The sequence below is a fragment of the Oryza brachyantha genome, chromosome 2 (assembly GCF_000231095.2).
Source record: "Oryza brachyantha chromosome 2, ObraRS2, whole genome shotgun sequence".
Classification (NCBI taxonomy): Eukaryota; Viridiplantae; Streptophyta; class Magnoliopsida; order Poales; family Poaceae; genus Oryza; species Oryza brachyantha.
Window position 1 is genome coordinate 26641517 of NC_023164.2, and position 12856 is coordinate 26654372.

At 40.5% G+C, this 12856-nt stretch overlaps 1 protein-coding gene across 1 annotated transcript; it reads right to left on the reverse strand.

Moving 5' to 3' along the window:
* Positions 1–478: 478 nt before the first annotated feature.
* Positions 479–2080, reverse strand: LOC102719841 (GDSL esterase/lipase At5g33370-like). Its single transcript, XM_040520789.1, has 2 exons — positions 1784–2080; positions 479–1663 (listed from the first exon to the last, which is right to left on the reverse strand). The coding sequence occupies exons 1-2, from the start codon at positions 2025–2027 to the stop codon at positions 801–803; spliced, it is 1107 nt and encodes a 368-aa protein (XP_040376723.1). The 5' UTR covers positions 2028–2080; the 3' UTR covers positions 479–800.
* Positions 2081–12856: the final 10776 nt, after the last annotated feature.

The following is a 12856-nucleotide window of genomic DNA, read 5'->3' on the forward strand; positions in this document are numbered from 1 at the left end:
CGCATGTTCATTTTAGGTTGGTTCGATCGGTTGGTTTGTTCATTTAATTCACTTCTCTGTTCTTTTTACAGCAGCATGGCTGCTTTCTTTTGCTCCACAGATTTTGGATTTTTCGCGGCCACAAGTTTAAGTGGTATATTTCGTATAAACATTTTATATAAAAATGTTTCTCATATGATTCTTTAGGGTAATTTTTTTAAGTTCATACATTTGATTCTTCGAATAACTATAAAAAATCAGATAATCCAAACATCTAAAAATTAACTTCATACTGGTTGATGGAATTTGATTTTATGTTACCTATAATAACTCATTCCAGACTCTACAGACCATTGGATTCTTCGGTATGTACCTCTGTTATTAACATCACACTGTGTTAAGTATAAACCGCTGTCATGCATGACAGATCTTAATTCGGCTGTCTCAATGTGCTAGTAACAGGGAGGTATGTGATTCTGCATTTATGTGACTGAAAATTGTAATAAAATCATACGTAGGAAAAATTGCTTAGATTAAAACCTATCAATAATGATATGATTGAAGCAAGAACACACCACGTTACATACACAACGCAGTACATATATGACGAGTGATCGATCGATCTGATGGCCGGAGATGATCGAGCTCACATATGGTTTTATGTGGAATCTATATGATATTATCTAGCAACAGCTAATGAACTAATTACGTGCATAATACGTGGAACAATTAATTCAAATCGAAACGAAAACGCGCGGGAAGACGAGATGGCGCCATTGGCGCGATGCGATGCGAAGGAATGCAGCAACAATGGCGATGGATCAGTTGAGAGGTTGCTGGTCGAGCTTGAGGATGGTGCTGAGGTTCATGGGGGTGATGACGTCGGGGGAGCCGTCCATGAACTGCTGGACGATGAGGCGGTTGGCGCGCTCGGTGGGGTGGAAGGCGTCCCAGAAGACGTAGGCGTCGCGGTCGGCGCAGAGGTTGGAGACGACGGTGCAGAGGCCCATGCCGTTGAACCTGCCCTGCCCGCAGCACGCCTCCGTCGACGTCGCGAAGCCGTGCGCCTGCGGGTCCTCGATGAAGTCGTCGTGGGCGCGCTTCGTGTTGATGCCGACGAACACGTCGCCGCCGACCTCCGCGTTGAGCTCCGCCAGCATCCGCACCAGCTGCGGGTTGTACGCGTCCGCCGCGCGCTGCAGCTCCGTGTCGCACCGCCCGTCGGCGCTGTGCAGCGCCAGCTCCGCCGGCACGCACCCGATCGGCCCCACGCCGGTGACCAGCACCCGCCGCGCGCCGAGGTCGTGGAGGTGGCGCAGCACCTGCTTGTACTCCGAGAGGATGTAGCGGATGTAGTCGGGCAGCGAGAACTCCCGCGACCGCGGCGAGTAGGGGATGAGGTAGTAGTTGTTGACGAAGTCGTTGCCGCCGAGCGTGATGAGCACCAGCGAGCCGGCCACCACCTTCCTCGCCTCCTCCTCGCCGACGAGCGCGCGCAGCCGGTCCTGGTACTGCTCGAAGTACCGGATCTGCTTCTCGATGTGTATGATGTTCGCGAACTGGACCCCGGTGTCGTTCAGGATGCCGATGCCGGCCGACGCGAAGTTTGCGCCGACGAGCATCTTCTCGCCGTCCAGGTGCGGGCTCAGGTACGGCAGCACCGGCTCCGCCCCCAGGTGCTCGCCTGCACGCACGCACGTAGATTCATTAGCTAATTCATCTCGATCGTGGCTTGATTAGTTATATATAATTCTACGAGTAATTAATTAGCTTCTTGCTTGCTTGCTAGCTGCTGCTGCTTAACTGATAATGTCGGGCATGTTCTTGCCATTGGAGAACCTCCCGGTGGCGCGGTGGTCGGGGGTGTCGATGCCGTACGGCGGCGAGTCGGCGCGCGCCGACGTGATGAGGAAGTTGTTGTTGCCGTTGTCGACGAGGGAGTCGCCGAAGACGAAGAAGGCGCGGGCGGCGTGCGACGCCGGGACGAGCGCCGCCATGCAGACCACGGCGCCGGAGACCACCACGAGCCACGACGACGACGACGCCATGAATGCTACGACTACGAAGACTACTACTCCTGTTGCTGATCTCACTCGCCGGATCGCTCTGCACTTGCTCGATCGCCATGCCGCCGCGGCATTTTATAGCGCGCGCTCCTCGCGACGTCGCTCGCTGGGGTGATCAGTGTTTACGCATCGCCCGTACTACTGTCCGTGGTTGGTGCCTCTGCATTTGCACTTGCACCTGCATTTCTCCGGTAATTCTCTTTCTTTTCACTCCGATTAATCTTTCCTCCGATTTACATTTGAGGCCTGTTTAGTTCTAAAAAAAATTCACGTTCACTCGTCACATCGAATTTTGGACATATGTATAGAGCATTAAAATATAGTTAAAAAATACTAATGGTATAATTTAGAAAGAATTTACGAGACGAACCTTTTAAGCTTAATTATTCTATGATTAACCATAACCACTATAGTAACTTACATGTGCTAATGATGGATTAATTTAAAAAATTCGTTCATGCTTTCCTAACACCCTATGTAACTAATTTTTCAATTAGTCGCTAAAATAGTCTTTCGACATCTGATCAAATATCTAATATGACATCTAACCCAAAAATTTTTACGGACTAAACAAGCCACGATTCTTTCTCTTCTGTAGATTCGGGTGTTCTTGACTGGCCGATCAGTTAGGTCAGGTGGTTGGTTAGGCTGCCGCAACAGATCGGTCAATCTCGCTCGTTGACTGGATTAGTTCTTGCTCGATGGTAGTCTGCACCTGCATTTGTCCGGCTTGTTTTCTTTCTTGCATTCGGATTAATCTTTCTTCAGATGTCCTTGCTTTGCCGGTAAGCTGACATGAATGAGTTTGATCAGTTAGGTGGTTAATTGGACTGCTGCAATGCAAAGATTGGTCAGTCTCACCCCTTGACTGAATTTGACACGATGGTGTTTTTGTCTTGACAGTTCTTACTCGGTGGTAATGCTTTGCAGTGACTAGTACATTGTATTCAAGAGGGCAGCTGGATCTATCATATATGCAACCATGCCTGGATTTAGATGAGCTGTGACATAACTAGCTTTTAACATTGACGCTGAGCAATAGTAAGATCTGGAGTTTGAGTAATATGCATCAGCAGCTCACATGCAGCTGTTTTCTTTTCCCTGCAGTGTGATCATACATTCATACTACATTGCAATCGATCAGTGATTCAGTGCCACCTCAAAAAAATGCAAGTGCGTAGTACCTTGACTGACAAGAGACCGGTTCTGCCAGCAAGTAGTGAGTTTATTCATTGCAGAAACACTGTATCTTTAACCAAGTCACTCAGTATTTGCAAAATGGCAAGCTCCTCTCTTTCTCTCCATACTTATTTTCTGCTTCTATTTTTATGACCTAATACAAGCTACATAATTGTAGTTTTTAGGGCGACTTCTGCCTACCACATTTGCTCAGATAAGCTACTAAACAAGCTGCAATGCTACCTCTTCTGTTTATAGATTTTTTCATAGGATCACACTCATGCATTCATGTATACTATATACAATACGAATCAAACATCACCATCTACACTAGCTAGCTATTGAATATATACTCGGTGTACAATTAGCCTGCCAATTACTTCTGAATATCTATCTCAGGATCTGTACTCTCTTCAGTAAGGAGTAAAACAAATCCCCATGAAATGAAATTGGATCTGTCCAAGCAGTAAGAGGGGACCCTTCCCAACCCTCAGCCACACTGCATTTATTTCTGAATTCAGGTACATGATCGAGCACCTTCTTCCTTCTGAACTTGTTCATGGTAAAATCTAGATGGTACCAATCATGAAGATTCACTTATTGCCTTCTCGTTGTTCAGACTACCAGTTCTTTTCAACTTATCCATTAGATTATTGCTACAGATTATTTGATCTAAGTTTTTAAAAATACTTATCGAAAACTTCTCCTCTACTGCATTTTAGCCACTCATTCCAAGCTACGGTATTTATAAGATATAAAACATATAATATTTATTTTCTTTTCATATTATCAAGTAGATAATCCATCAACTTTCGTCTGCGAACAATCTAATTAGAAGGCTACAATGCATATGTAATGAAGTACTCAACTAGTGATTAGCTCCTAGATTTATGTGGGAAATATGCATATAGATTATATGCTTGCATTAGTGAAAGCTACCAAGTTACAAACGCTGTCGGTTATAAAAACAAAACAAGAAAAAGAATGGGTACAGTTTGATGTGTAAACATCTTCATCTGTGTGGTGAGGTCATTCTTGTTCCCTTGTTTTAACAAGTGGGAGACAGTGAACTACTCTAACATTAGGAATGACCTGGCTGCATAATAACATAACCAGACTCACCTCCTTCTGGAGGCCATTGAATTCTCATGTTCCCTGGACAGGAGGATGAAAACAAATTGACGTGCTCAGTAGCTAGCTAGTAGGATGAGATCCAAGCTACTAGAAGTCTAGTTGAAGTACAAGAATTTTTACTTCACATGCTTTTGGTTCCTGAAGTGAAACGGTTATAAGTAAAGTACAATGACTGTTGTTCTTGCAGTCAATCTACATGTCCTGTGTTTTTACTGCTGATAAACCTGATAAAGCTCCAGATAGGCAGTACTACCCCTGTGCTAAAATATAAGCAATTCTAGATTATTTAGTAGTAGTATAGACTAAGAAAAAGTTAAAATATTTTTTAGTCATTTCAGTGATCAATTTTTGAATTTTGAATTGATTAGATTTTCTTTCTAAGCATCTGATTGACTCTGAAATTATTAGAACGATTGAAAATATGAAAATAAATGCTTATATTACGATATAAGATTTGAATTCTAGAAATGTTTATATTTTACAATGGAAGGAGTATTATTTACCATGCTGGTACACATTGGTATTTATGAACACTGATGATGCGTAACATGAATGCATTCCTAAACTCCATTTTTTGCATGTACTGACGTGATTCAGTGGCGAACTGATGCCATATTTTTCATTCATGCGCCTGAACACAGTAGTATATATTTGCTTTCTGCACACAAGTGAACCAGATACAGGTACAGCTGAACTACTCTGACAATCTAAGGAGTGCATTTGATCTCATGCGACTATAATCAATGTCCTTGCTGTTGCTGGGCATATGCAAATGCAGGCTACAGCGATGTTTTCTCGATGCTTTGTTCTTAACGCATGTCACCTCAGAGGCATTGGAGATCCAATGACGGCAAATTAATCATTCTGATGGACACTACTACATGCAGACATGCAGTGTCCAAATGCAACTAAGTCGAGGTTGATAGGGTGTCACTGTCTCACGAGATCCCTAATGTACACAGAATGCTCTGATGACAGTGATGTTAGGGAATTAAATAGATCCGATGATATCTCTTAATTGCACATCATATACATATGGCCACCACTCTATACAGACAAGCTAGGCAGTACTGATACAGTATGTCTTAGTGCAGGCAGCGACGAAGCATTGAATTATTAAGGTTCTCTACACCGTTAAACAGTGACGGATTCAGAAAAAATATTAGGAGAGACTGAACGAAAAAGAACTGCTTCCAACCCTTCTATCTCTTCAGTAATACCAGAAATTTTGTTACGGGGCTTCAATGACGTGGATCGTGTAAGAGGGGTTGAAGCCCCCTAATCCCGGTGGTAGATTCGTCCCTCGCCCCTGTTGTTAAATGCTAATTAGGATGCATTTGGGAGAGATGCTCCCAATGATTAACCATTCACAAGTTGTTCTACAATGTACTGTGTATGCATATGTATGCATAACAAGTTTGATGAACTTGGTATATATATGCTTAAATTGTGTAATTACACTATGTAATAGTATTTGTAAATTCCAGGCATCAATTGATAGCTAGCTAGAGTTGTCGGAGCCATATACAGTAATAGTACCAAGTTAGGTAGGTAGCCATGAACCATTAACTGTTGAAGTTAATTAGAAGATGGAGTACATGAGCGTGTCGATCGTTTCAACCACTGGTAATTAATTAATTACTCCGTATCATATAGTATTAATTACGACTAAGGCCGTATGTTCTGTACTGGGTACACCTATATCATTACGTGCGTACACATATGGTAAAATAATTACTCTCGTATGTTGGTGTATCAACTCTAGCGGCTAGCTCTAGTTAAAGGCCCATTCTTTTTCTGATTGGAGTCATCAAATTATTGCAGGCCAAATCTCCTAAGTGGGGTGATTTGTTTAAAGAAAATTCTTTATCGATATTTCTTAGACAACCTTTCCAAATCAGTCTATCACCTTTATAATATTTAATTCATCCTTTGTTTTGTCAATTATTTTAAGAAACCATTTATTTATAGTCCAAATAATTATGGTAAACTTAGTTTGATATAGATACACCAACATAAACGGATCATCATGTGCTGTTTGAGATAGCTGAGGTTAAATGGCTTTTCATTTTTGTGATAACTAGTTGACGATATAAACAATTGAATTAACTACTACACAATTAAAAAAAATCTTATTTTAGAAAAATCAAACTAGAAAATTTTGTATAAATATTTTTTATGAAATATATTATTTAGAAGTTTGAAGAGTGTGTCTTCTAGGATCCTAAAATTGTCTTGCGAGTTGTGATCTTTCGTTGTACTTTGTACCGCAGGCGGCCGGACGATCCTTTGTCCAGGCGAGCCGGCGAACCGTTTTACCGGCTAGTATTTATGAAGGGCCGGCCGACACGTGGCGGTCTGACTGGGCCATGGCCATCGTCTCTTGCATCTCAACTGGTCTGGCCCAATTGTCCTTGGTTTTAGTGCTGAGCTCGGCTCATAAGGCCCAATAGAACGGAAGGCCCAGCCCAAGCTTACGTAATGGGTGGTTAGTTAGTTGGGCTGGCCCTTGTGTTCACCGGTCGCCCAATAAAGAAATTGGAAAAAGTCTATTTCACCCCTAAACTATCAGGGTTGGTCCCTGCTGTATAAAACTAGATATTACTGGATATTTCACTCCCTGCCGTACGAAACCAGTTCAAATATCTTTCTAAAGTGGTTTTATAGGTGGTTTTGCTGAGTACATGATGACATTGTTGTGGTTTTGGCCATGTGGAGTATGGGGGGAGCAGTGACATGGTGGTACTTTTTTTTTCACAAGTGAACTGGCTTGAGAATGATAAACATTAATGATAATATGTAATTTTTAGGATTGTTGATCAATGAGTGAAAAGAAACACTTGGTTCAACTTGATTTTAATGGGTCAATATTTGTGCCAGGCAAGCAACGATGCTACCATGTTAGCATCTATATGGCAAAATCACCTACAAAACCACTTAAGGTGGTTATTTGTCCACTCATGTCCAATGTTTGACCATCCGTCTTATTTAAAAGATTTCCAAAAAGTTAAAAAAAAATTAGTCACGCGTAAAGTATTATTCATGATTTATCATCTAATAAAAAATATTAATCATAAATTTTTTTAATCAGACGAAGAGTCAAACATTATAGGTAAAAGATTAATTTATTTTAGAACGAAAAGAATAGCTCGCTAAAAATATATACATAAAAATTTTATTCATAAATAGTTTTCCGTCTGTAAGTATATCAGTCAAACGATCACCCCTCGTATTTGTGAGCTGCCAGTAGCACATCCAGGGAGATCGAGCATGATGCACGTCGACAGGACGACAGCCAGTCGCCGGCCGTTGTCCGTTGATGCGCACGTACGAACAGCGTACAGCGCACCATCTCTGTCGACAGTTATCCTCCTCGCTCCACATCCTCTCTTTTCTTCTGCAGATTGGTGTCAGCATCGGCCTTTTCGGGTACTGGAGATGTGCAAGCAAAAAAAGGCGTGTGTCCTGTACTCCTGTGCGTGTTGGTCAGGCATCACGCTCGCCGAGAATTCGGGCGCACATCTGACGATCACCGGCGGAGCCAGGGGGTGGTCCGGGTGGTCCCCGACCACCCAAAAAAAAAATGCTAATCAACCCTTAATACCCAAAAACTGATATTTTTTATCGATTGGTATTCCGGCAAATGACGTAACATGATCATCTTTATTGAGCGGGATGTTTTTTAAAATGGATGCAGAAGATATAATGAATACTTTTATAGCCATTAGAATTTAGAAGGCATAGACTTGACAAGAAGAAATGTAATGCGGTAATATTCTTTAAATTTTTCTAGTCATTTAAGCTTCTATTTTATTACGAGGAAGCCATATATGTTTCAATCAAAATTTTACTTAACTACTAATTTTATATGTTTCCTTTATTCATATATTCTAGTGTACTTATAGTCTATTCTATTATTTATACTTGCTTGCATATATATATATATATATATATATATATATATATATATTATATGTGTTAGCATACTGTGTTTAGAAAAAAAAATCGGTCGGACCATCCATAACCTAAATCCTCCGCCACTGCCGACGATCGAGTCGGATTCGACGTCGGCTGTCAGTCGATGGCGACGGCGGCGCCACATGCGAGAGGGCAGGGCAATGCGGTGGACCGACGGTCAGTCCGGCCGGCCGGCGACAGTACGCAGCAACGTCAGGTTCAGATAGGATCGATGAGCCGGCCGACCATCACCGGCGGCGACTGAATTCATTCAACTTAAACTGAAGACGACTGCATACTGGCTACTGTCTCCGGCAGCTAACTTAATGTTCATCATATTAAGGAGTGCAATTAAGGGCTTCCACATCCACAGGCATTGAAGGGGTGTTATTGGTAACCAGAATATTTTGGGTATGCTTCACAAGCTACTGAACGATATTTTTTTCTTTTTGACAAAAGGCTTTCTTCATCAGCAATTTTTAAGTAAATTATATTTAAGTAAACTTATCAACTTTTGAATATTTAATTCATTCACCGTAAACTTAGCTTCATCCATCGTCAAATAACTCACAGCTAACAATTGTACATTGCCATCGAACTATTGTGTGGATCAGGATCATCTAACTGGCCACATTACTAAGAGAGTTTTTATAGTTCTTAAGATTTACCATGAGTTACAATATTTTATAGTGTAAAATTTGATATCTCTAAATACTACTGTCTTTGTTTCATATTGTAAGACTTTCTAGCTTTAACTAAATTCATCAACTGATGAATGTATATAATTTATATATATGTCTAGATTCATTAGCATCTATATGAATCTAGACAGTACTAGAAAGTCTTACATTATGAAACGGAGGAGATACTATGTATTTAAAGATACCAAAACTTTTAATATAAAATTTAGAAAATTTAGAATATACCGGTGCTAACTTAAGTACTGCAAACTTCCTTTTCTTAAAAAGGTTTTTTATGGCGCAGGAATGTTATTGTTCCTAAGTTTCTAGAGATATATAGAACTCAGGTTTTTCCTCTTATTAGACAGAGGCGATGAAGGTTGTTAAGCTGTCCCCGGAGCGATGAAATGAAAGAAAAAAGACTAAACATGTGTGTGTGTGTGTTTGTGTGTGATATCCAAACGATTAGACTCACGCCATTGTCTTGGCCCGTTGGAACAATCCAGTACAATAACTATCTTGATGTATCATCTGTAACAGTCGATTGCTGCATGCCACCGTAATATATACTGTACTGCGTGTTTGTGTCCTATGAAAACTCCCTTGATAAGTACCACTAATTAATTGTCTGTTGATTCAAAGAGATTGATCGAAGTTAGTTTTTCTTTACATATGCAGATATATCAGTTAAAATGATTAGTTTGTGCAGTACAAGTGTATATGAACTATCAGCAAATTTGACTTCATTACAACTCTAAATAAGGTCACATAAAAAATAATTGTGTATACCAAACATAATTATATGTTCATCGATCGAACCTCAAATTAATTAACTACACCCAACTACACGAACACAAACCGTTGGAGGTGTCTGTTGGAACCATTCTGAGAATTTAATTATAGTGCTGACTACTAATGCATCATTCGATGGTCATCATCAATTCCGCGTATGCATCCCTAAATAGTTAATTCACATTTTTACTCAACAATCACCAGATGGGAAAATATATATATAATGCAGGAAAAATGAACGCAAACGGCAAAACCGAAATGATATAAACTACTCCGTACAAAAATACACTGGCTACTCCCAACATGATGTATGTAGCTTGGTTGTTGGGGAGTAGTATCAGGACTTAAAAAAAAAAAAGGCATGCATTATCCTTTGAAAAAAAAAACGAGCTAGCATACATAATATAATGTAGGTATTCAACCCTCCAAGAATGCATGCAAAGCATAATAAAACCATCCGTATTTGGTATACCGTCCGGGACACCGTATAAATACTAGTATATATAAGACATGCATGCTGAACTGGATACATTTGTGTCCTTGTAAGTTGAGAGGGAGGCATCATGCCACACGCTCGTGTACTGAACTAATACGAGTATACGACGGCCGGCTGGTACGTGTACATATATCCAATTATCCATCCAAATCCTATCCTAATCCCAACCCAACCACCCGGGAGCAAGTGCAGAGGCGCGTATGCAGTACTTGTTTCATATCAAAATTTTGTTTATGCCTATGTTTGTAAGCTAGACTTTGAATCTTACAATTTAATTTTAAAGAGTTGATATGTGGTTTTACTTAGTAGCTTATTTTACCACATTTGCTTCGAATCGTTAAGTGTATGTATATAAATTAGTTTTCATTGCTAATAAACCTTCAATAAACGAAATGATCGAGGTTTGAACTGATCTCTTAATCATCTAGATCTCTGAATGCACGGTTGATCTCAAGACATATGGAGCCTGAAGCCTGAACTGATATCTTGATCCATACTTCCATATGCATGGTCCACGGATGAACTCATGGCCGTCCATCAGCTACGCAAGAAGGCTACTGCAGAGACCGCAGTCGTCGTTGCGAATGTTGCAGAATTGAGCGGTGTGCTCACTCACCGGCCATATTTTTGATCGTTGGATCAGTGGTAGCTACCACTGACAGCTTGGTAGCTACAGTAGCAGCCAGCGTTGATGCAAACGCGCTAACGGTCCCGACCGGCCGGCGGCCACTGACGTTCCGTTCCAAAATTCAGAGTTGCGATCAGACGCATGCATCCACCAGGAGCCAACTAGTACATACTCCTAGGCCGGCAACTCAAGTTAGATATTTAACACCCCTTTTTTTTTTCGAGCACGTTTCCCGAACGGTGTATTCTTTGTAAAAATTTTTTATAGGAAAGTTGTTTTAAAAAATTATATTAATCTATTTTATATTTTTTTAATAATTAATAATTAATTAATCATATAATAATCTATTATTACGTTTTCCGTGCCGGATAACTACGAACGCAGCCCTAGGAGAGTACTGTACTGTAGTCTTCATCCGCTACTGCTGCTAGCTGAGCTAGCTCCACTTCAAATCGGGACCAGATAAAAATAGCTGCAATCACGTATTTTTGTGTCTGCATGTGTTTATAAATTTAAATTTAAATTTTTAATCTTAAATATAAAGTTAATTTTATATCTTTTTTATTGTAGGTAAAAGTTTCTGGTTATGTATATAAATATGTATAAATTATTTATCGTTTACTGTTTGCCATTTTTCCTTGAAACGACCAACAATGAGCCCCATGTCAGAGCGACGAGATATGCAGCTAGCTGGCTAGCTTGGTTTGCATGCATGAAGACGGCGACGACTCAGCTAGCGCGCGAATTCTGCGGGCGATCTTAACTTCTCAAGAGATGATTTGGCTCTCCTTCGTTCCCTGGACCTGCAGTTTGATGTGCTTGTTCCAACCGACGACGGCTACGCGTGCTCGCAGACATAGCTAGCAGACACGAATGTATACATCTTAATTAGCTATACAGAGACTGAATGTGGCTTTAATGTAACCGTATCAACTTGATATAATCATATAAAATTAATAAAAAAAATTTCTCTGTCTAAGGAAGCAGACACGAATGTATAGCATACCAAGACGCCCCGTTTGATATTACTGAAATTGATGTATCTAGTATTTGCGATAGCTATTTAAAGATAAAAAATGAATTAACTCCTTAATTATTGGCAAAAAGTATTTCAAGAAATTATGTATAGTTTAGAAGGTTGGGAAAACATGACAAGGGAAATGAAGATAACCTTGCTGTATGTACGTACACGTATATATTCTAAATCAGAGAGCTAGTATACTGCTGGTTTTCTAGCGTTTGTTCGATCGTCTACGTCTACATATATACGCTACGACGACGACTAGAGCAGGTTTTCCAGCTAGCTCGTTCATTTTCAGACACTGGTTCGTCCATCACTTCCATTGCATGTGTCGCCTTCTTCCTTTTTTCCAAGTCATTTTCAGTCTCAGAAACAGAAAGCTTTCACCGTATGTTCAGTCGTTTCAGTCATTCCAAGACGATATGTCAAGCACGACGTATTCTGGGGTTCTCGATTTTTTTTAGCCGCAGTTGCTAAGCCGCCATTATTTTCAGGGCAAACCTTTTGGAGACCATAGATATATAGTTTACCCAACTGTGATGGATGAACCAACACAAAGGTCAAGACAAAAACTCTGAAAGGAACAGTGAAACAACCATGGAGCTCTCATTTCCAGTAAAAAGAAAACTTTGCATAAGGAGACAAGAACACGATCACTTGGCATCTTACAAATGCAGAGTTGTTCGTGTGAGGAATCAACTGGAAAACGATACCACGACATATCATCTAAAAAATATTAATACTACATAGAACACGCTTATTTGTCCCTCATTAACTAAGACTCTAATCAACATTAGCAGAGATTTTTTTTTTTTGAAAATTTCATTAGCAGAGAATGTAGCTCTCAAGAGGATGAATTTCTTCTTTCCATCACAACAGCGATGGTGCATCAGCCACCAACGGTCTGAACGCCTGAATTAATTA